Here is a 25,096-nt window from a genome sequence, read left to right as displayed (position 1 = left end):
ATCAGTGAAAATGAACAAATTGTTATTCTCACCGGTGAAAATAACCCATTTTCAGAACTACTTTTTCTATTTTTAGATTATCATATCAAGATTTACTTTATGCATTAAGCTTTGTTTTCATAGAGCGAGTCACATGTTGTTTCCAGTATTGAGGCACGCCACGGGAGAAAGGGTAACTTTTCAACGAAAGGGAAACAGCTGTTAATTATTTTCTTGAAAAAAATGGGCATTAAAGAAACATAAAAAATGTTCATGTCAGTGTAAGATCGTTTGTAATATTTCACTCGTGACCATAGAAAAATAATATGTTCACTCGTGACTGCGACACTCGATAAAATATATTTTGCATGATTACTCATGAAATAACAAACGATCGTACAGTGACATGAACAAAATTAATATCCTCTTTTTATTCTATATATTTATATCCTGTTATTTAACTCATATTTCTTAAGATCTACACATGTTGTGTTAACTGTTTTAGGTAAAGCAATTCAGCAATACTGAAAATATAAAGTCAGATACGTATACGTTTGTAAGGAACTGATTATTCGGAAGTGCGATGATACGAATAATCGCGATGATTCGATGTCAGTTCGTAGTGATTCCAATACAAATATAGTATGTTTTCGGAATCAAATATGCCCTTGTGTCATTTTGTATTTGAAATTAATACAATTATTCAACTAAAATATAATACAGAGAGTAACGCATACAAGTTTCAAGTCTATTTATTTGACTAAACCAATAGTTTCAGTTTATTGGCAAAATCAGCAAATATATGCCTTTGGCTACAACTGAAACAATGGTATTCCGCACGGCTATCTTACAGAAAATAAAGAAACGTGATAACAACATATACGTTTACTCAAAATGAAGCTCCCATTACGTTTAATATCTTGTTGCGATATCACACACAAAGAAGCGTTATAGTGAAAAGAGATTTCAATTTTCGAAGTTTATTGAATAACAAACTTAGTAATTTAACCGAAGAGCATTGGAAAAGAGGTGGCTTATAAAATACGTTTGTACAAAGAGTCGTATATATTTAATGACAAGGCGAGCTAGAAAATGGGTAATCTTAATTTATTTTTATCAATAAGTAGAAAAAAACGACGATTAGTTTGTCACAGCGTTAATTTAAAACACAAGCGGATATACAAAGTCTTACACTTTCTTTATTTAATGTTTCCAAATTCTGTTAACACAATCATATTTTTCACGGTTACAGCACATTTTCTTTAGATGATTACGATTACGGGAACCCCATTGCCATGAAACACAGAAGTTACTTTCGCCCACGCATTCCGAGGCCTTACAGAAATATTGACAGGAACAGGCACCTGAAAGCAAAAACGTAATTGTAGTGTGTGACCCGTAATAACATTGTGCCAAGTCAAGTATAAAACTATATCAGTGCCTTGTAAGCTCCGCCTACACGATATTTCTACATTTTCGAATATTGAATGGCATTGCAATTCATTGGGGGGAAATGAACAGCCAGACAGACAGACGGAATATTTAAACCTGTATTTAATTACATATTTTTCATAAAAATGGATTGTAATATCTAATACTATTCATATATGGTCATTATCCATAAATATCAAGTACGTACTAAATCTACTTATATACACGTTTTTCTTATAGCCTTATAAATATTAATAGAGGTCATTTCAACGATTCGAGGTCTGAAAAAGAAATATGGTGAATAAACCTTTTACAGTTTAAATTTCACTAATATTTTTTACTAAAATAACGATGTGTGTTTCTCTGTTCATCTGTGCCGATATAATATATTTGGCCGAGTGTTCTAGCTCTGAAAAGAATCCGATTGCGCGACGTCAACAGAACTTAACAGCTTCAAAACAGTATTTTAATAAAACTAAGCAAAATATCACTGAACAACGCAAAAGTAATAACGATATAGAGAATACATGGTTGGTGCCGAGATGGAGAAAGTTTATCCGGTGAGGCTTAGAAAAAGAAAATTGGGCGAGCTTTATCGAAAAATGACGTCACACTATATACGTCATAAATTGCGTAATCATAATATAACGATAACATTCATGTTGTGTCCCAATAAATTTCAAAGGTCAAATATTAGAACATGTTAATCGTCACAGCGTGCGTAGGAATACACTACTTCCTGTTGACCGGTGATGGGAAAATTTATTCGACCCGGCTTTATTTGGTCAATGTTTGCTACAGAGGCAGGATAAAAAACATATGTTTACAAAATTTGACATATGAAAATACTGAATAAAAGTTAAAACTTAAACTGCAGATTAGAAACTAGCAATACATAAATTAATTTAGGATGAGATAGAGCTTGAAAAAAAGTGTCATGTAACAAAATGTAATAATTGAAACGCGTTGATCATGGCCAATGAATTACAGTGCTTCTAACAACAATATGCACTTCCATTATCTTATCTCTTGTCAATAAATTGGATTAAACCGCCTTAATTTGAAACAATCTTGTATGCATTTTAACCAGTATGACAAAGCATGGTTTACGAAATCCAATGCATGACAGACGAAAATATTTTTTCCTACGGAAGTTTACAATTATGCACGACTACCGTCCGGTTATACGCAATCAGAAATATGTTTGGAATTCGTCGATGCTTATTTCGTTTATATTACAATGTCAAAACAAGCCCGACAATCCAGAGTGCCCAGCTAACACTGGTTTTGCTTCATCAAAAAAATAAGTCACTCAAGTTCCGTCAGACATTGCTAATTAGTTGAATGGCAATTTATGTTCGGAAAGCTTAATAAGAATACATTTTAAAGAACAAAAAAATAAATAACATGTATTGTAAATCATAGCATACGTCAGAGCTGGACCGTATGTATAGGATCGGACCAAGCCTCATACTGAACCTCTGACGAAAGGCAGTGGGTCGATAAAAGACTTCTTGCGTAGCTCTGACACATGATACTGCCTAAGTCATTGTAGGTGATAATTACTAATTAGACAATAACATACGACGGAGCTAAACTGAACGTCTATAACCGGGGCCCTCGGCCTGCTAGGGCCGATTATACACTAATACTACTCAACTCTGGCAAAGCAGGATTTGCATGTATTTTGTTAATAAGTAATTTTCAATAAATAAAACTTACATACCATTAATATTTTATTTCGGCTTCAGTAAGGTATGAATATCTTCTCGCTAAGGTGTGAACAGGCGAGGTTCATCTGACATCATATACTTAATATCGCAAAAAATAATTTTAAGGAGGTCTTTCGTGTCAAGACGCATCTTTTTCAAATTAAAATTTCGACTGTAATACATTTTTTAATATACAGGGAAGTTTATTCTGTAATTAATACCTCGTTTCGTTGGATCTCTTCTTTCCGGACTGATCCATGGCATCCATACAGCTGCGGCTGCGAGGCTGCACACGACCATGAGGACAACCGATATCTGGACAGACGGCATTGTTCTGGTTACGATGACAGTAGATCCCAAATTCTGTTGAAAATAATAACACAACGCATTGCTGTGTAGCTGTGATAAAATATGTTAACATTTGTATTTAAATATACAGTAAATCGAGGGATGAAAGCGAAACGGCTCTAACTGACATTTTTTCACAAAATGACTTTTTTGTATATTTTGTATCGCAAAATCCATGCCCATCATGTATAATAATAGCTTAGTTCCATGCAATCAAATAAAAAGTTAAATTGAAATTTGTCCTAAAGCTCTAAGTGAAATTAAATAATATTTTATAGTGCAAAAAGGGTCTATATGCAGACAGCCATTGAAGTGCTACTTAGAGCTCTTTGGCATTCAGGTGGTTGATGTTAAAAACAATTCTTAACGAAACTTTTAACAATAATTGAGGAATATATTTACAAAAAATAATATATTTGCATTTTGAAAACCTCCAGAACAGATAATATTTTGTAACTGGTGAAAAAATAAGAAAAACTATTGATAAAATTATTCACTTAGACACTTTTCGCACTGAATTTGGGTATTTACGAATTTTCTTTAATTATTCGTTTCATGTGTAACGTTAATAATTAACTTTTTTGACAAATTTAATAAGCATTGAATCGATATTTAACATTCTGTTTTATTTAAACAAGTATATTTTTAAACTATAAGGCCACGACTTTTATATTTGTTGGTTTACAAAACCGCCGACCCTAATTTTTGGAAAATGCGAAAAAAAATAAAATCGGAAAATCGTCTTTTTTTTTTTTAATTAATTCCCGACCGCACTGAAAAAGTAGCGAAACTAGAAAAAAAACGATCCGGTTTGAGTGCGGTTGCGAATAAAATCAGGTAAGTACAATCGACGACTGGTTCACATATATTGGACATCGTGCTCGCTTTTCAAAACGCATGTATTAACTTAAACCTGTCGGATATTGCAAATGGCCGCTATATAGGTACACACCTCGAAATATGGCTTTTTTCGAAGTAAATTTTTTTGGTCATAGCGTTTCTTCATATAAACATTTAGTAAGAGGCGAACTAGATGAAACAATTGGCCACACTTTATTTTCCAAAATACACGATGAAAGTTTTTCCATACGGGAAGTAAAGGCAGCACGGCAACTCGATGGAGAGAAAACGACAATAGATGTTACCTACCAATGCTCAGCAGTCAAAGAGTTTGGTTACAAATTCTTGTTTGTGGAGCTTTACAAACAAGGTAACAGTTTAAATTTTATTCCGTCGTTCAATGTCAACAGTGAAATATAAATTTCTTCTTACATTTGAGTTTGAGTAATTAACTGATATAAGTACATATTAATAATATTATTATGGAGGAGTGAACTATTTAAAAGCGGTCAAGAGTGATTAATCTAATGTTCAAGTGTTATAACTTGTTGCATAATCGACCTAAAAGAAATTAGAGTAAATTAAAACTTGAAGTATAAACAAAGAGAGGAGTTTGTCGGACATTTACTAAAACCCAAGACCCCCAGTACACTAGTCCATAGCTCTGCCAACTGAGCTGGCCAGACACGGTCGAAGGAAAGTCCTCACAATCACAACGAATTAAACTGGAACGGATCTTTCCATTGTTAATATAATTGATGCCTCTGCAGGGCCCACCTTGGTTCTTACCATGTTATATATTTTCTTGGTGAAACAGGCCATTTTAAAGTAATACTAGTATTATTTCATTTAATATGTTTATAATATATTAAAGAGGAATCCAAGCAACAAGATGATGGCAAGGAAAAGGAAAACGTGTTCGACATACTGTTGGGTGCTAGAAAGTCGTACACAAAGCTGCCAAAGGAAAGGTATAAACAATATTTACTTTGTCTTTGTATTAATAAAGGAAATCTATTAATTTACAGGGAAGTTGGTTTTCTTTGGATTTTCAAATTATTAGTATGATTTCTTATGCCATGTGAAAAAGTGCTGTGAAGAAGCACGATTTAATAATATGTTGTAATTATTATAAACTAGCTATAAACTTATAAAAACATTTTATATATTTTAAAATTAACTTTGGTTCAGTATTTATTAAAAGGGACCGTCAACCACAAACGACGAAAAAAGAAAAATTCTAAAATACAGTATTTTTTTACAATTATTAGTTTAACCCTTTGCATGCTGGGAAATTTGTCGTCTGCAAAAATGTCGTCTGCAGAATTTCTAAAATTAGCATTTTCTTCGATTTTTTTCAAAGAATACTATCAGAATAGCAAACAGTTTGGATCCTGATGAGACGCCACGTTCTGTGGCGTCTCATCTGGATCCAAACTGTTTGCAAAGGCCTTTAAAATTCAGCTCCAGCGCTTTTAGGGTTAATATATTGATTAAAATATCACAACTGGTATATTAATACATGTCTTGAAAAAAGTTCATATTTTCAGTATATTCGATTCGGTAATAAAATTTTGTGATGTGAAATAGAAAGTGCATCATGAAAATAGGTGACATAACGATATACACATAATAAATAATAAAAGTAGATTGATCATTTTATATAAAATATATACAAGTCACTACGCATGCACATTTGCATTCCTGGATTTACCACGTGACGATGATGATCAATCTACTTGCGTTATTTATTGTTAACAGGTAGTTTATAATACCTGGTACCTGTACCCAGTAAAATTGTTTTACCGAATATACTGAAAATATGAAAACTTATCAACCTTTTCAAGTAATGTATTAAATATACAAGTCATGATATTTTAATCAATATAAAACTTAATTTAAAATTGTAAAAAAATATTTTATAACTTTTTTCGTTGTTTGTGGTGACAGTCCCTCTAAAGTCAATACCGTTAAAAGTTATAAATGGGATTTTTAAATTTTTGCTTCAAATTTTATACATGTTTTCAAAAATCTTTTTTCAGGAAAGAATAGGTATGTTGTTCATGTAGTGGCTTAATAATAAGTAGGCTTAACAATTAGTCTTGTTAGCTCGTCTGTTCCGAACAGACACTCTGATACTTATGTCTGCTTGCTACTCTCCTTCAGGGGTGTGATTCTTTCTCTTTTCAGCTGATTTTCTCTTTTTTGTTTTAAAACCTTTCTAATTTCACTGCATATTCCTAAAATATATAAAGACACACTAATTTTCTTACCTTTTTTTTCAGAATGGCCTGGGGCTGGTTTAAAAAAGATCTATTTTAATAATGTTTATTGAACATATTGTTTTTATTTCATTTATTCCTTATTCCTTATGAATGAAGTGCTTCAAAATCATGACAACATTTCATTAGTATGATAAATTTATTCTTAAACATTAATATGAAATGTGTACCCTTTTATTTTGCATATACATCACATGCCTTACCCTGTTTCCCATGTAATATAACCATTACATAAATTTTTATCTTACATATGTGTAATATACTTGAAGCGTTTTCATTGGCTTGGTTTTTCGTTTATTGCCCAATCGCATTTTGTTATTTTGCTGACATGACGTTGCAATGTCAAATGATGTCACAAACTGTAAACAACATTCAGGATTTATCATTGTTTGCGTAAATATTTTTATATTGAATTTGCTCATTTAAAAGCATGTGATAAAAAGATCTGACACTTGTTGTCATATCATACCAAATTTTATTTAACTCGTCCAGGAGATTCGTAAGTAAGCTCACTAAATGCTCGTTTACTAACAAAATTCCTGCACTCGTTTAATAAAATATGGTATGATGTGACAACTCGTGCCAGATTCTATATATATGTACATTTCAGACCGGTCCAAAACTCCAAAGATAAACTTTACAATGAGGTGCTTTTACTCCTGGCACAAAATGACGTTAGGTTTACACCAATGCAGGTTGGTTTAAGTAATTGTTTCTAAGGATTTGATTTTATATATATCATTTTTGCCTCAACAGTATTCAAGGAAAGCAAACATGACCACTTTAAAAAGTATTTAGAAGTACTGAACATTAGTTAATAATTTATTTGGTGCTAGTTTGAATTAAATTGTAGTTTGTTTAATAGGCCTATTTTAAACCTACAAACACTTTAAGAACATTTAGATGGCTAGAATACTGTCCATTAATTGTAGTATAAAAGGAATTTTGAATTGCTAATGTAAAATATTTTATCCAGGTGGACACAACAGGAAAGCAAATAGTTAGTACCTTAGTTAGTACACTATGGTATCTGGACCCACACTGGGAGAAACTTAAAGCCAGATCGATAAACCATCCGGAGTTTGAAAAATTAAGTGGGTTCAATGATTGGAGGTCTCAAAGGAGAAAAGAGCCCAAGGTACGAGTTTTTATTGCGTCGCCTGCTACAGAGTAGTTGCGACATATATGGATCACGTCTCCGTCGTCTGTCCGTCCGTCACAAATCATTTCCTGAGCATAACTGTCAAACTAATGTAGATACCAACTGGAAACTTGATAAAGGGATAAAGCTCAATGAGGGGAAGTGGTCCCATTTTTGAGTTATCTCATATTGTTTGAAAATCGTTTCCAGAGCATATCTCTTGGTGTATTGAAGATGCCAACTTGAAACTTGATATAGTGATAAAGCACAATGAAGTGTATCATTAAAAGTGCTTAGTTTTAAAGGTATACAACTGTTAAATTGTTACCATCATGCGACACATGTGATAACCAATCGCTCTTGTTTAATAATGTCAGAGGAACATTTAATTTTGCATTGGTTTTAGTATTAAAATAAGTCACGCAGCCAATTGTAGAAAAACTTTGTTACAACCCTAAAGGCCATATTTATGCCCCCCTTCGAAGAAGAGGGGGTATATTGCTTTGCTGATGTCGGTCGGTCGGTCTGTCGGTCCGTCCACCAGGTGGTTGTCAGACGATAACTCAAGAACGCTTGGGCCTAGGATCATGAAACTTCATAGGTACATTGATCATGACTCGCAGACGACCCCTATTGATTTTGAGGTCACTAGGTCAAAGGTCAAGGTCACAGTGACAAAAATCGTATTCACACAATGGCTGCCGCTACAACGGACAGCCCATATGGGGGGCATGCATGTTTTACAAACAGCCCTTGTTATAATTAGATCTTGATAAAACTTAAATAGAATTTTTGTTTTGACAATCCTATCAGAGGAGCAAAATCCACTTTTGAGGCCATGTTGATGAACAAAGTCTTGATGAAACTTAGTAAGAATGTTTGTCAAAGATAAAAATAGAGAAATTAGTTTTGCTCTGAGGCCTGAAGCATTTCAATGTCAATTGATAAAACGTATAAACAACAAGAAAGTGTAATATGATCATTTATTTATAGAAATTATTTTTGTTTCCAGGTCCTTGTTGAAAAACTGGACGAAAAAATTGCTAGCATGGTAGCTATGACATCTTGTGGCTATTTCCTGAACAAACAATTTGCAAACTTTCGAGTTAAGTGTGAGAAACTTACATCTTCCATGATAAAGTATGCAGATTTCCTAAAGCAACAGGTCCAAAGATCAGCAGCAAACAGACAACTAAATGAGCCGGTGAGATCATTGGATGACAGTAATGTAATGCGTGATGTGCAGGTGTGTTCTGATGGTGAATTAAGTGAGCAGTATACAAAAGTGTACGAGTCCATAAAACTGCTAAAGGACTTTGAGCCACTTTTCCTCCATGACTTTGAGCCAGAAGATGCTTATGACAAGAAGAAGTGGTTAGCTGCACTGCAGTTACCATTCCAGACAAAACTTTACAGTCACAAGTATGGTAACTATATAGGTAACTATACCTTCATCTGGAAGAGTCCAGCTGACCCAGTCGGTGATCTTCAAGCTGTTACTGCTATAAAACATGATCTGCTGAAGTTTTCCACTCGTGGTATGAGAAAATCGTTCTTCTTGAAGTACTCCAAATGTGGACCCAAACCTGCTGTTTTGCGTCACATGTATAGGTTTTTGACAGAAGACGATACTGCTGCAGAAAGTCGACGTCAAGAAGAAGTTAACAATAGGGTTACAGAGTTTCTTTTGAACTCTGACAGTACTGAACTATTGTACGACTTGAGAAAAAATAATGGCAGACCAAAGGACACTAGACTTGATCCATTTTGGGATTTAATGAGCTCTCATTTAGACAATATTGGTGTTGTAGATGAAAGGAGACATGGGGACAAGCTGTACATGCCAGTCGCTATTAGTGTTGAAAATTTAATTGAGACTGTGGCAAAAGATTTGCCAAAAGATGCATCCATTCCGTCAAAATCTTGGGTTCAGTTTAACTTCTGGCCTTCGAATGCTTACACACGAAGCGCAATGTGCTATACGGGCCGGTTCAATGTCAAGTTTGCAGTGCAGCAGAGAATCATCAGAGCAAAACATCCAGATGCAAATTTTGCTTTCCATCAGTACACCATGATGAAGGAGATGGCTTCAAACCTACGTGATGAATCAGTGTTCATCTGCTTGGATGACAAAAGTGTCGTGCCAATAGGAGAGCCTGGGAAACCAGTGTCCACTGGAGTTAGGGCACACAATAAGTCATTGGTGCCAGTTGCTGCCAAGCTGGCATCATTGGACCATGATTTCCATGTCCATGGAGCTGTTCCATCAGTTCTGTTCAAGGTGCATATTCCAGAAGATTCAAAAGACAGCTATTATAATGGCCAGATTCATGTTGTGGTAAAAGACAAAGTCTTCAGCCCTTCATCAGCAGCAAGGCACACAACAGAAACTGTAAAAATTCTTAGGGAAACAGAAAGTGATGATGGTGTCTCACTGAACAAACCTAGGTTATTTGTATACACTGATGGGGGGCCAGATCATCGTACAACATACTGGAGTGTTCAACTGGCGTATATTGCTATGTTTGTGAGTTTGGACATTGACATGCTAATAGCTGTGCGCACAGCTCCTTGTCAGAGTTACAATAATCCTGCTGAAAGGTGTATGAGCCTTTTGAATTTAGCACTGCAGAATGTTGCTCTTGAAAGAAGCCCTATGACAGATGTTCTGGAATATAGAACAAAATCACTTACATCACTGAAGAAGCTGAGAAATGCAGCAGAGAGGACGGAGGAGTTGAAGCAAAGTCTCATTGAATCATTAAACCCAGTTTTAGCACTTCTTAAGCAGAGGTTTAGCCAGCTAAAGAAAAATCATGAAAATGTTGTTGCCCATGATGCTGCATCAGATGGTGAGATAGAACAGATGATGGAGTGCCTTGAAATCTTCAATGATCATGATGCAGAAGAATCCAGCCCTGTAACAGCCTGTAAAGATCTCGACAAGGCTCCACCACGTCTGAAGGCGTTCTTTAACGCACACTGCAGGAAACGAAATTACACATTTCAGGTGTGTATATATTTTTGCAGCAATAGCTGTTGTTAGTTTAGGTGTTTAAACACATAAAAGTTTAACTGCATATACAGTTCAACTGTTAAATTATTGTACAAAGCACTGAAGTTGACAGTTGGGATTATTAAATCTCAAGTTGATTCACAATGTTAATTTCTCATTAGCGCAAGTGGGACATTTTTTACTCTTACACTCCAGGCCAGCAATTTACTTAAATACAAAATTTACTGTTCCTCGCTGCTATAGCAAAAAACGATTTGCACTTGCCCATTTATCTTTAAATAAACACTGTCCCATACCGCTGTTTATATAGTTTATAGAGATTATAGATGATTATTTTATAACTTTAGCGTGTGCAGTGTTTTTTTAATCACATGATTAGTTTACGAACAAACTGTATTTAACTTACTTTTAACTTAAATAGATATTTCTCGGTGTGATAAAATAAATGTTACATCGCTGAGGGGTTTCAGTAAAATTTTAAATTCCTCAAGGAGACATCTTTACTGAAACCCTCTTGGCCATGTAATATTTTATATACTGTATTAAATATACTATATTTTATAGACCATAATGCTTTTATGCAAAGGACATTCTATGTTGTTTAATGTCTCTTAAAATCAATCATACAGTCACTCTTAATTTAAAATGCATGTCTGACATATTTGTTATTTTGATATAGATAAAAAAATGTGATGATGAACACTGTTGGTATTGTGTGCTGTCCCCAAGGCGTGCTGATACATCAGAGCTTGTGTGGTTACCTGACCCAACAAAAGGCGATGACGATTCTTTCCTACCATTGTCTGAGTGTATTGGAAAGAACACAACTGACGAGGCCAGACCATCTCTCGATGGGAAGGTTTTGGCGACAGAAGCAGACAAGCGCCACAAATCACATATGTCTGCAGGTTTCAATCAAATTCTATTGTCTCCTTTTCTTTATTTCTATTTAGATTTTAATATTAAAGAAACTATATAAAAGCAGCTCAGACTAAGAATAACTTTTGAATATTCAGTCATAATCCTTAAAAACACTATTTTACTAAGCACTTATTAAACTATCTGAGACCGAAGCTTGATAACAGATTATTGAAGGTTTTTGTTCTATGAATAAAAATAATACTCCTCCAATATCATAAGCAGATATTTGTATATACATCGTACTGAAATCAGGATTTTTTACCTGAGCTTTCTACTTCGATCCAAAGGAATCCTTTGCTTAATATTTTGAATTCTAAACATTGAATTGATTTGAAGTTTTCTGTAACTTTCAGCTCAGGCAAGAAGATATATCCTGTGTGCTGACTGCAGAAAGAGACGCGTGGTCTATTCAAGAACTAAACTGACGGTTGACCAGTGCAGACAACTCGAACTTCTGGATGATGCGGTCATCTACACATGTGGGTCAGCCATATTCCCTGAAGAACATGACCTACATGAACAGGTGTTCGTTCGTGAGGGACTGAGTTGTCAAACAGAAATAGAGACAACATACTACTCCGGTATATAAGATTTATGACCAGCATTAATTTTAAAATATTCTTTTATAGTAAATATAAAAACAATTATTAAATAAAGCATACTTTTATATTGCATAGAAACAAATTAGCTCATCTTTATTTGGAAAAAAAAGTAAACAGTAGTTTTTTAAAGTCAAATATGTTGACATGGAACAAACATTTTATGTGCCAATAAGCAATCAATCTTTGCATATTGTTCTGTATAGCATCTGCCTGTTATGTAAGGTTGATCTAATTAAACCTGAAAATGAAAAATGATTCATTTATATACATGTATGTTACCCATATCAAGTAAATATATACACATGTATTATTTTTTATATTTTCAGCAGTTACACAGAACTTTCCTCCGATATGTTATCACTGTGGTGATACTAACATTTTGGGGGAAGAAGTTGAGCCTATCACAGCGCTTCGACAGCAGTACAGCATTGTGAGGCCGATATGCAGAGGATGTCTGGAGAGTGGCAAGATGCCCGCTACAAGAAATGCTCATAAGATGAATCGAAAACGAAAACTTTAAATGCTAGACTTTCATTGACTTCAAGTGATATTAATGTCTTTTTTTACTTTTGAATTGGGCATTTTTCACTTTTGAATTGAGCTGAAAAGAATTAACAGGTCAAAAGAGTTAGTTAAAATGTGATTACTGACCAGTTAATAACTGCAACTCATCTTGCTACCAGTTGTTTTTAAAAATACATATTATATTCAATATTTTACGTGACTCACCCAGTCCTGTCACACTTTTCTGAATCCTGCGATAACTTTAAAAACTCTCAAGACATCCTCTGCATATTGGCCTCACAATGCTGTACTTTTCTGAATCCTGCGATAACTTAAAAAAGTGTCACACTTTTCTGAATCCTGCGATAACTTTAAAAGTTCTTCATACTTTTTCATGGCACTTGAAACATGGTCAGATGACAATATGGAGATTATGCACGTCTTTTAATTTTGTTCCTACGTCTGTGTTTTATTAAAATGCTCTTGTATAGAGTGATTTAGATAGTCATTTGTATTTTGGTCAGATGACAATATGGAGATTATGCACGTCTCTTCATTTTGTTCCTACATCTGTGTTTTATTAAAATGCTCTAGTCATGTAATGTATTTTGGTCAGATGACAATATGGAGATTATGCACGTCTCTTCATTTTGTTCATACGTCAGTGTTTTATTAAAATGCTCTAGTCATTTTAATAATGTATTTTGGTCAGATGACTATATGGAGATTATGCATGTCGCTTCATTTTGTTCCAGGTCTGTGTTTTATTGAAATGCTCTAGTATGTTCCTACGTCTGTGTTTTATTAAAATGCTCTAGTATAGAGTGATTTACATAGTCATATTCATTTTGGTCAGATGACAATATCGAGATTATACACGTCTCTTCATTTTGTTCCTACGTCTGTGTTTTATTGAAATGCTCTAGTATAGAGTGATATAGATAGTCATATCATGTATTTTGGTCAGATGACAATATGGAGATTATGCACGTCTCTTCATTTTGTTCCTACGTCTGTGGTTTATTAAAATGCTCTAGTCATATAATGTATTTTGGTCAGATGACAATATGGAGATTTATATGCAAGTCTCTTCATTTTGTTCCTACGTCTGTGTTTAATTAAAATGCTCTAGTATGTTCCTACATATGTGTTTTATTAAGATGCTCTAGTATAGAGTGATTTAAATAGTCATATCATGTATTTTGGTCAGATGACAATATGAAGAATTAATATGCACGTCTCTTTATTTTGTTCCTACGTCTGTGTTTTATTAAAATGCTCAAGTAAAGAGTGATTTAGATACATGAAGTCATATCATGTACATGTATTCTGGTCAGATGACAATATGGAGATTATGCACGTCTCTTCATTTTGTTCCTACGTCTGTGTTTTATTAAAATGCTCTAGTATAGGGTGATTTAGATAGTCATATCATGTATTAATGGATTGATTACAATTGCTCATTGCATTTGAAGATAAAGATGTATTTCTTTGCATAATTTGATTTGTTGTCTCTATGTTTATAAAGGTTATAAAAGTTATGTTGTCTTTGTTCAGGCCCCGTGTTAACAAAGCATTTTTTTCCAATTGAAAATCGATTTTGCTCGTCATTGAAAATGGATTTCCATTGAAATTGATTGGCAAAAATGAAAATCTGTCAGTTAAAATCGATTTTTATTTGCAAAATTGTTTTGTGAACTCGCGGCCTGGTGTTATTAGTTTTATTTTTTTTTTCTATTCATTGAATGGATTTTTTTTTTTTTTTTTTTTTCGACCGCCGGATGGACCATTTTCCAAAAAATTTTTGTAAACCAATAAAAAAAAAAGTCGTGGCCTAAAGCTTATTAAAAAAATTGAAACGTAATTGCACAAAAACTAGTTTTAATTGAAATGAATTTCAAAGAGATGTAAGCCTTGTTTTGAGCTCTACCTAATTTTGAATGTAAAATATCTTGTTAAAGAAAACAAGAAGAATAAATGCAGTAAAGTGTTCATCATTAGAATGTTAAGTTGTGTAATTGTTTAATTGAAGATACCTTAAATCTTTGTATTCTTCTTTCGGAATTACCTAGTACCTAGTGTTTTGTATACAACGTCATAAAAAGTTAAACATAACATTGACGATAAATAAATATTAACAAACATTGCAGTAAGTCGGTTGATATTGTGGTATTTACCAACACTAATTTGTTTCTGAGGTGAGATGTGAATTAGTTGGTAACCATTCAGGGGTGATGTGATTAGATTGGTATCTGCGCCAGTGGATTTTAAACAACACGTAACCATTCAGGAGTGATGTGATTTGCTTGGTATCTGTACCAGTTGATGTTAAACAATAAATAACCATTCAGGGGTGATGTGATTTGCTAAGTATCTGTTCCAATGGCTGTTAATCAATAAGTTGCCATTCAGGAGTGTCAGATATGATTTGCAGGGTATCTATGCCAGCGAATGTTAATCAGTAAGTAGCCATTCAGAAGTGACGTGAATTGCTTGGTATCTGTGCCAGTGGATGGTGATAAGTAAGTAACCATTAGGGAGTGTTGTGATTTGCTTGGTATCTGTGCCAGTGGTTGCTTAACAGTAAGTAACTGTTCAGAAGTTATGTGATTTGTTTGGTACCTGTGCCGGTGGTTGTTAAACAATAAGTAACCAGTCAGGAGTGGTGTGATTTGCTTGGTACCTGTGCCAGTGGATGATAACAATAAGTAAGTAACGCTCATTGGGTCATTGTCGACCTGAAATGTCCAACAAGTCACCCGGGGGTTACCAGAAGCCGATTCATGTCACCCTGTGGGTGACTTCAATATAAAGAAGTGAAACTCCAGCTGCTGGAGCAGTATTTAGTTCTTATTATAAACAATTAGTTGGTCCTTAGTTAAAGACAAGTGACCAATCGCCCAAACAGTACAAAACAGCACAATACAAAACAACATAGACACATAAATGAATGAAGCCGATTCTTGTCACCCGGGTATGACTAGAAGCCGATTCATGTCACCCTGGGGTGACTTCAAGCCGATTTTTGTCACCCGGGGGTGACTAGAAGCCAATTCATGTCACCATGGCAGTGATAATTTTAGAAATCAAAAGTATGAGTCTCAGGGCCTTAAAGGTTTTTAATCTATGGGACCCTGTCACCAGAGAAAAAGTAGACAAAACCCCTCCCGGATAAAAACCCTCCCGTCAGTTGTATAGTGGCCGGACAAAAACCCTGCCATAAAAAAAACGGAGACGGACGAAAACCCTCCCATGAAAAAACGGGGCCGGACGAAAACCCTCTCATTAAGAGACGCGGGCGGACAAAACCCTCCCGTAAATCTGAGCTATGAATTCAAGTACCAACGATTATTTATACTTTTTTAAGTAACACTAAAGTTGTGTATCTTTTTTATTCATCATCGGAATTTTTCGGATTAAAGAATGCAACATTGTGTGAAACAATTACATATGTCGGTGTTTAATTGCTTTTAATTGATTCTGCGATTAAACTTATTAACAACTAAAAGTAGTTGCAGATTCACAGTTTGCTATTTGTCGGTGTTTAATTGCTTTCACGGGAGGGTTTTTGTCCGCAGTTGCCGATTCACAGTTTGATATTTTGATAGATTGTTGATTTTTAGAAATTTCCCGGAAAGCACGTTTTTTTTGCATGAATGCGCGTATGACGCGATTAAACGTTGCTCTGTATCGTATTGCATTCAATCTTAATTTAAATTCACTTGTCTATCAATGGTCTCATTTTATGTTTTAATTGATGTTGTAATTATATTGGATTATCGGATATATATGCACATTAGAAAGCGGTATGCATACAGTTAATGGATACACATTTTCTTCTTTCAATTTTTCAGCCCTAAAAACACAATGTGTGAAACAATTACATTTGATAGTGTTTAATTCCATTCACGGGAGGGTTTTTGTCCGCTCCCGTTTTTTTATTGGAGGGTTTTTGTCCGCCCCCGTTTTTTCATGGGAGGGTTTTTGTCCGCCCCGTTTATTCGTGGGAGGGTTTTTGTCCGCCCCCTATGAAACTGACGGCAGGGTTATTATCCGGGAGGGGTTTTGTCCGTATCCCGAAAAAGTATGGGTCCCATCGATGAGCAGAAGAAAAATTTGCGCCGTTTTGGGCGGAAAAATTGAAACAACGATTTCTATTGGCTACGAAATTATCGGTTACCAATCGGATAAAGCGTTATTTAAGTAGCGGGAAAACGGCTGCGCGGTATTTTTTATTTCAGAAAACTACACCCTATAATCTTATAGACTGAAGGGGCCATTGTCGGAACAAAAAAAAGAGTCAGTAACGGCAGATATGAATTGGTAGCAACCGATTTTTACAAAAAAAATGTTTGAAAAAAATATACAAAACTTCTTTGTCTTTTAGTTTGATTGTGTTTTTGCACTTCTACATTGAAAGCTTACGTTGGGCTGTTGACCACATAACGGATAGCTGATGAAGGGAGGTTTTTCGCGGGTGAGGGTAGGTGTGAACAGGGACTTCCGGTTGTTTCCCAGTTTGGTCTAAATTGTTAGCGCCTCCAACATTAACGCGTGTGAAGTGCGACAAACAATAACCCCACTAGACCATTTAATAGATTAACAGTTTTATGTCAATACTGACATATTCCAACGACTGTAGCCATTAAAATGCAGCGTAATTAACAAAAAAAGTTTCCACTTTAAAACAAACCACTAGGAGTTTTATTCATCATTGAAAAAAAAAAATATTTCTTATTTTCGCATGCTTTACATGCACGAGGACAGTTAATTTGTTGCTAGAAAATTACAAAAGTGTCAGAAAAATATAGTGCTATGCAACCCATGCTCCGTATCATAATGACGCTTCCTATTGTTGAATACAAAATTAAGCTTGCCAATGACCCGGATTATTGATTGCGCAATAGTATAATGGCGACTATTTTCGGTCGATTTGCAAGTTTTTTGGACTTAATTTTTTTTTTTCTCCGTTCGCGAAATATTTTCCAGTATCATAATTTATACACTTTTTTAGGATTTTGGGTACGCATATATTATAGCAAATGTTTGAGTTCCCTGCGATTTCTATACGGCGAGGACGCGTACCTAAGATTTTCCCTGCAAAGGGGTGACATGAAGCCAGATCACGTCACCCGGGGGTGACTAGCGTCGGCTTTAAGTCACCACAGGGTGACATAAATCGGCTTCTAGTCACCCCGGGTGACTTGTGGGCCATTTCAGGTTGACAATGACCCAAATGAGCGTAAGTAACCATTCGGGTATGATTTAATTTGATTGGTAGCTGAGGCAGTGGATGTTAATAAGTAAGTAACCATTCAGGAGTGATGTGATTTGGTCGGTATTTTTTGCCAGAGGTTGTTCATAATTACGTAGGCCACAGTGGTGTAGTGGATAAATGTTTCGTTTATTGGCAAAAGTGATAAAGTGTCCGCCTAGCGATCGGGAGGTCACGGGTTTGATCTCCACTGTGGGAGCGTTTTTTAGATTTCCCCCATAGACACCAAGTACTGGTTGTAGTCCCAGGATGTGACCTCGATAGCGTTTCAAACTAGAAAATGGCGCGGCATAGGCCGACGCGTATCCCCACGCCGCATAGATGTTATAATTAAAAGGCAATTTTGGGTGGGAAGGCCTATGTTGGTGGGGCCCCGGGATGGGTAATGTGGACATGGATGGTCGAGATAGACCGTGTTGTCATAAGAGATGTTAAGTATTTCCATGAATTCAATTGGTGAATAATGAAAAAGTTAAGTTAAAACAAAATTTTGGGTGGGCGTGGTCTATGTGGGCGGGGCGCCCCAGCGTTGGTTATGGGTCAATGCATAATTGAGATTAACCGTATTGTCATAAGAGAAGTTCAGTATCAAGTGAATCGGTGTAGAAATGAAGAAGTTGATGTAAAATAACCTAAAAAATGCGTGAAAATCTCTGACCCGGCCCCATCCCAACCCCATAACTTTTGACCCAGGGGTCATATCCAAATTCCAAATAGTGCACCGTCTCACATATAGCTACCATGTGTGTAAGTTTCAAGGTTCTAGTGCTAAAAGCGTAGGAAGAAATTAGTGCTGCAACAATACGCCAAAAACCGTATTGCAATATATTGTCAGTTCAAAAACCCGTATTGCAATATATCGCAATATATTGCTAACTTGTACCAAAATTATAACTTGCCAATTACCGTATAATCCCGTATATTCCAATTTGAAAGCAAATTCTGGTATATATTTACTAGTGCTGCAACAATACGCCCAAAACCGTATTGCAATATATTGTCAGTTCAAAAACCCGTATTGCAATATATCGCAATATATTGCTAACTTGTACCAAAATTATAACTTGCCAATTACCGGATAATCCCGTATATTCCAATTTGAAAGCAAATTCTGGTATATATTTACTATAAATGTGCTCAAGAATAACAAGAAACACAAACATTCGCAAATTTTCTTAAGTATCAAATACATTTTGGCATTCGTTACTATTTAAAGATGTGATGAAATAACGTTCAACCGGGGCGTTTTTTTCCACTGAACACGCGTAATTCACCTGACGTGATGTTCCCGTTTTTATACAACACAAAATACACCCATACTTTCCATGCCATGTTCTACATGTCTGTATAATTTTCGCGCGCTTTTTATTGAGACAAAGGATAAAGATCTTTTTATTTGACGCTTAAAAAAAATATTGTCGCATTAGCATTAAAATTTGGAAGCGTAATTCCGAAATTCCGAATACAAATTTAATAATGCTCAATTCAGAATCGAACAAAACATTTACAGCTGTGCGCAATTAATTCAACGATAATCTGTTCAAAAGCATCGAACGAATTCTCCGATGTAACAACGCTACTTCGTATAATACACTTTCAGAATGCTATTTTTACGGAATTTTTTTGTACACTGCTTTGTTTTGTTTACCTTGTTATCATTATTTCGAATGGCTTTTCTGGACGAAATTTGAATGCATTTTTGTAAAATGTTCGTACCGGTATGATGAAAGTCGTATCGCAATACAATATGCGGATTGCGTATTGCGATATATACCGATAAACCGGTATATTGTTGCAGCACTAGAAGAAATAGTGGACAATGGGGGTTGGGGTGGGGACCAAAGTTTTGTTTTTACATAACTTCTTCATTTATTCACCAATTGACTTAATTAATACTGAACATCTCTAATGACAACACGGTCTATCTCGACCATCCATGTCCACATTACCCACCCCAGGTCCATTGATAAAGGTAAAGGCAGCTTGGTTCCCGTCCTCTTTCAAATTTATCGAGAGGTCCACGGGAACTACCTCCCCGTACACTCCCCATTTTTTGTTCGCACCCAAAATTGTTCGTACCCATTTTTTTCGTACCCAATTGTTTTTGGTACCCATATTTTTTCGTACCAAATTTTTTTTTCGTACCTAAGTTTCCCCGTTCCCTCAATTTTTTTTCGTACCCCTTTTTGTTTGAACCCAATTTTTTTTTCGAACCCATTTTTTTCGTACCCAAATTTTTTTTCGTTCCCATTTTTTTCCTACCCAAATTTTTTCATCCAAAATTTGCAATTAGGGGCGGGGGGGGGGGGGGGTCGCGGGTGATAGGGGGGTATAGTGTGGGGTGTGGTCATTTATTAAAAAATAAGAAAACAACGGAAACAAAATATTTATTTTTTTAGGGCGGGGGGATTCTGGGGTGAGGCGTGGGGGATGTTTTGGGTGGAGTCTATTGTGTTTTGTCAGGTAAGTGTTGTTTTGTCAAAGTATGAATCAAACCTGATCATAAATAAAGAAGCTATGGCAATTTTAGCAAAATTTAATACTTTGACATTGAGGGTCATGGTCAACCAAAGGTCAATGTCAAGTTCGACTTGAAAGGTACAGTACCCTCATAATAGTAAAAAAGTATTTGAAGCTTGAAAGCAGTAGCCTTGATACTTCAGAAGTAAAGTGGATCTAAACACAATATTTAACCAAATATTCAAAGTTACTAAGTCAAAAAATGGCCACAATTCTGTCAAAATGCCAGTCAGAGTTACATAACTTTGCCTGCACAATTCCCTTATAATAGTTAGCAAGTGTTCCAAGTTTGAAAGCAATAGCTATGATAATTTAGGAGTAAAGTGGATCAAAACACAAAACTTCACCAAATTTTCAATTTTCTAAGTATAAAAGGGGCCATAATTCTGTCAAAATGCCAGTCAGAGTTACATACCTTTGCCTGCACAGCCCCCTTATGGTAGTTATTAAGTGTTGCAAGAATGAAATCAATAACTTTTATACTCTAGGAATAAAGTGGACCTAAACGCAAAACTTAACCAATTTTTTTATTTTCTAAGTATTAAAGGAGCCATAATTCTGTCAAAATGCCAGTCAAAGATAAATTACTTTGCCCGCCTAATCCCCTTATGATAGTTAGTAAGTGTTGCAAGTATGAAAGCAATAGCTTTGATACTTTAGAAATAAAGTGGACCTAAACACAAATTTTAACCAAATTTTCAATTTTTTACGTATAAAAAGGCCATAATTCTGTCAAAATGCCATTCAGAGTTAGATTACTTTGCCTTCACAGTCCTCTTAAGATACACTTCAACACCGTTATTTCGAAGTCGTCGGGACCGTTAAAAAAACTTCGGATTAACGATAATTCGAAATAAACATTTGACAGACGACTTCTGAGGATTCTGTAATAATAAAACGTTGTGGAACTCGCATGGTTCAGTTAAACGCTACTATTAATAGTTGTTTACTTAAAAAAAGTAAACTAGTCAGATTGCAATAGATTTCTACTTGTAACAAACGAAGGAATAAAACGATTCTTGATCTTCTTTTTATGTTTTCTCTAAGTACAGAACATATTAAATATAATGAATATGCGCTAATTATCTGAACATATAAAATATAACGAATAGCACAAATTTTTAGACCATATAAAATATAACGAATAGCACAAATTGTCATACATGTCAATACAGATGAATACATTTTTTGGAAATGAATTAACGGATTAAAGAACCGTAACAAACGGTAAAAGAAAGTAACAAACGGGGGAATATAACAATTCTTTTTCTTGTTTTTATTTTTCTCTATTTACAGAACATATAAAATAAAACGAATAGCACAAATTATCAGACATACGTACATATGAATACATTTTCGGAAATGAATTAACCTTTTTTTTTTTAATAATACGCAATGTCTCTCTGAACACCGGCCTTCGCGCAGACGACAAAGGTGTAATTATCGGCTTTTGACGCGCCACGACAAAGGTGTGAAATTGCGCTCAGTATTTTGCAGTTTTGACTTCGGATTAAAGATTGATAATTAGGTGCGAATTATAGTGTTGGGACCGACAGAATCACTTCGAATTAACGATTTCTTCGGTTTAACGAAGTTCGGATTAACAATGAAATTTTACATTAAACAAAGAAGAACCAAAATCGGGACCGGAAAAATACTTCGAAATAACGGTGACTTCGGATTATCGGTGTTCGAAATAACGGTGTTGAAGTGTAGTTAGTAAGTTTTGCAAGTATGAAAGCAATGGCTTTGAATTGTGATACTTTAGGAATTAAGTTGACCTAAACACAAAACTTAACAAAATTTTCAATTGTCTAAGTATAAAATGGGCCATAATTCTGTCAAAATGCCAGTCAATGCTAAAAATTTAAAATGATTGTGAGATGTGAAGTTGTTGGTGCCCGGACTGTTTATGAGATGTAGAGTACTTAGTACCTTGCCAGTGTAAAAAGCAAACTAGCTGAAAACTGCTTTTTATATCAGAGTACAATCATGTTGCACTATGCCACGTGCATCTTTTATTGTACTGGGGTATTTTAACTGCATCCTGTATTTTGTTTTAATGATATTCACATGATATTATGGCCTTGTTTAATACTGTAATATCCTTAACCTGAAGGCAATACTTGTTTTATGAAATAGCAAAAGTAAGTTGTAATACAATTTGTATAATACATCTATATGTCATTTTCTCTGCCGCGCCATTTTCTAGTATGTCATTATACATTTTGGTTGTGGCACCCTATTGATGACATGTGAGACAGCCACATCCCACTTTCGCCATTCCCTACTCTGTCTCTGCATACTACCGGTACATTATATTGAGACTCTTCACATTTTATAAAACATCATGCTGAAATCGTGCTCTTTTTCATGATGGTAGATGTTGTTGTTCACAGTTGTGTGCTTGACTTTAAGTGTGTACTTTCTATAAAAAGGTCAAGATATACCACATTCACTGTAACTAAGAATGTACTAAACTAATATTTATGATGTTAATAATAAAAGCTCTTGAAAATAATTTGAAAAAAGTATGTTTTTAGTGCGAAAATGTGCCATTTGTTTGCAATATTTTTATATTTAATATAGGAAAAGTATTTTATATTAAATAAATACTGTAAATTGATCATTCAAGTTAATTTAAACTTCAAATAGTACTGTTTCGCTCTTAATGCTGAGCACAAAAATGTGAAATTTCAGTGCGAAAAGGGTCTAAGTGACATTTTTTCAAATAACTTTTGTTTGTGAAAATAAAAAAGTTTTTGTTTAAAATGTGATATAATTTAAAACAGAATATTCTGTATCAAACCTGAAATTATATAGCCTTTATTGTTTGAAGTGTTAATCTGATACAGTTTTAACCTTCTCCTGTAAAATTAAAAAAAAAATGCCCTAAGAGCCATTTCGCTTTTCCCCCTCCGCCCTCGAAATGTTCATCAACAATTGTTTTAGACACACATTTATCAAATGAAAACTTATTTTAATTGTCAAATAAAAATAACGTAGTAATTACCTTCACGACAGCGGTATCAAATTGATGGCTTGCTACGAATATATACACAGAGCACCGTCGGGTATTATCGACCTGCGTGTATTATCGACCTTCTGTCCTGACGAGAAATGAAAATTTACTACGTCATCATAACATGTAAGTTTAAATTTTATGATGTCATTGATGACGTTTCTACAACGTGTTTTACTACCACCACGGTTTGGTGCGATTATTAAACATCGGTTTAAATGAAATGAATGAATTTTTAAAGTACCATACTATATTTATCAAACATCGATCTACACTTAATAAATGCGATCCGTTTGTGTATGCATATCCGTTCTTTTTTTTTTTAAAGAAAATTATCATTTGTAGGTTTCTAACTCGCTTGCTAGAATAAATTGCGGGTTGGGAAGTCATTTATATTATATAAATATTATTTTTACTCAATAATAAACGGTTATATGCGAACCGAACACAACGTTGTCAACGTGTGTTTAATTTGACAATGAACAAGATGAACATTTGAGATGTCTAGACCCTAAAAATTAACATTGTTGAAAATTGAAACATAAAATATCGAACATTGCTCGTTTGAACGGATACTATTTGAAATGTATGTATAATCTATAATTGCAAGATAAAACATATCAGCTAAATATTCAACACGTGCAACATTTCTGGTGATGAATAATATTGGCGGTCTTTCCCTTCCATAAGTGCCACGCCCACTGCGAGTGTATTTGTTTTCACGAGTCGTTAAACCTGGTTTCGACGTGGCGCCCAAAACTAAGCCCTTCATAATCGCGGACATTTTGGAAATTGCGTCATGTAAACATAATCTGGTAGCTGTGTCCGAATATTGGTTTCCCCCAAAAAATGAAAGTCGTAAAACGAGTAAAGTCTACACAGTGATTACTACCCTACATCAGTAAAATAAAAGACTTTACCTCGTTTGTTTGGAGTTAAGACTGCGTTGTGTTTTGTACTCACTGTTATTTTCTAAAACTCGACGTCTTGTTTGCTTGTTTACATAATTATACCCCTAGCCCACCCACCCCCTCCCTTATCCCTCGCATTTTATTGCATTTTTTCGAATTTTAAGAGTTTTCATTTGTTTAAGTTTGAAATTGAATTATACGCACGGGCGTACTGTCGTATGCCTATGAATGCCCCTGGTTGAATAACCTTATTTCCAACGCGCGAATTGTAGCATTGAAATAAGTATCATCTAATGTCGTTGCATGTATGCGAAATGAAATCATTATTTGTCTTAACGTGAATGGATGTAGAATTCTTATAATGTCAATAATCTTTAAATGGTTTATTAATATGTTTAGTTATAAAATCTATGTCGATAACATGTTTGTACTTTTGTTATAACTGCTAATCAACGCAGAGAAAACAGGTATGCGGCACCTTCTCCCCAACCCTTGCACTGCTGAATTGAAACCAATATGATATAGTCTTTTTTGTAGGCTATATAAAGGCTATATAAAATTATTATGTGTTACCTTGATTTAAAATATAAAT

At 34.8% G+C, this 25,096-nt stretch overlaps 1 protein-coding gene and 1 long non-coding RNA gene across 15 annotated transcripts in view; one reads left to right on the top strand and one right to left on the bottom strand.

Annotated features, from left to right (window-relative positions):
- The window catches only part of LOC127857563 (uncharacterized), a 115,026-nt gene extending 100,709 nt beyond the window's left edge, over positions 1–14,317 (top strand). For 3 of the 14 annotated variants that reach the window (XM_052394011.1, XM_052394018.1, XM_052394017.1), the window contains 3 exons: positions 11,429–11,657; positions 12,024–12,251; positions 12,599–14,317. In XM_052394011.1, the coding sequence (XP_052249971.1) occupies positions 11,429–11,657; positions 12,024–12,251; positions 12,599–12,792 (651 nt within the window). In that variant the 3' untranslated portion in view covers positions 12,793–14,317. Of the gene's footprint in view, positions 1–4,210; positions 4,681–5,184; positions 5,282–7,202; positions 7,288–7,568; positions 7,731–8,571; positions 8,603–8,745; positions 10,744–11,428; positions 11,658–12,023; positions 12,252–12,598 lie in introns of those variants that run through there. The other 11 variants (XM_052394009.1, XM_052394014.1, XM_052394006.1 and 8 more) reach the window with 9 other exon arrangements.
- LOC127857566 (uncharacterized) lies at positions 716–23,717 on the bottom strand. The gene is made up of 3 exons (XR_008038479.1): positions 23,585–23,717; positions 3,344–3,485; positions 716–1,343 (listed from the first exon to the last, which is right to left on the bottom strand). It is a non-coding gene; the product is annotated as an uncharacterized LOC127857566 (long non-coding RNA).
- Positions 23,718–25,096: the final 1,379 nt, after the last annotated feature.

This window comes from Dreissena polymorpha, chromosome 14, assembly GCF_020536995.1.
Source record: "Dreissena polymorpha isolate Duluth1 chromosome 14, UMN_Dpol_1.0, whole genome shotgun sequence".
NCBI classification, from domain to species: Eukaryota; Metazoa; Mollusca; class Bivalvia; order Myida; family Dreissenidae; genus Dreissena; species Dreissena polymorpha.
This window is presented reverse-complemented; position numbering and strand designations above follow the sequence as displayed.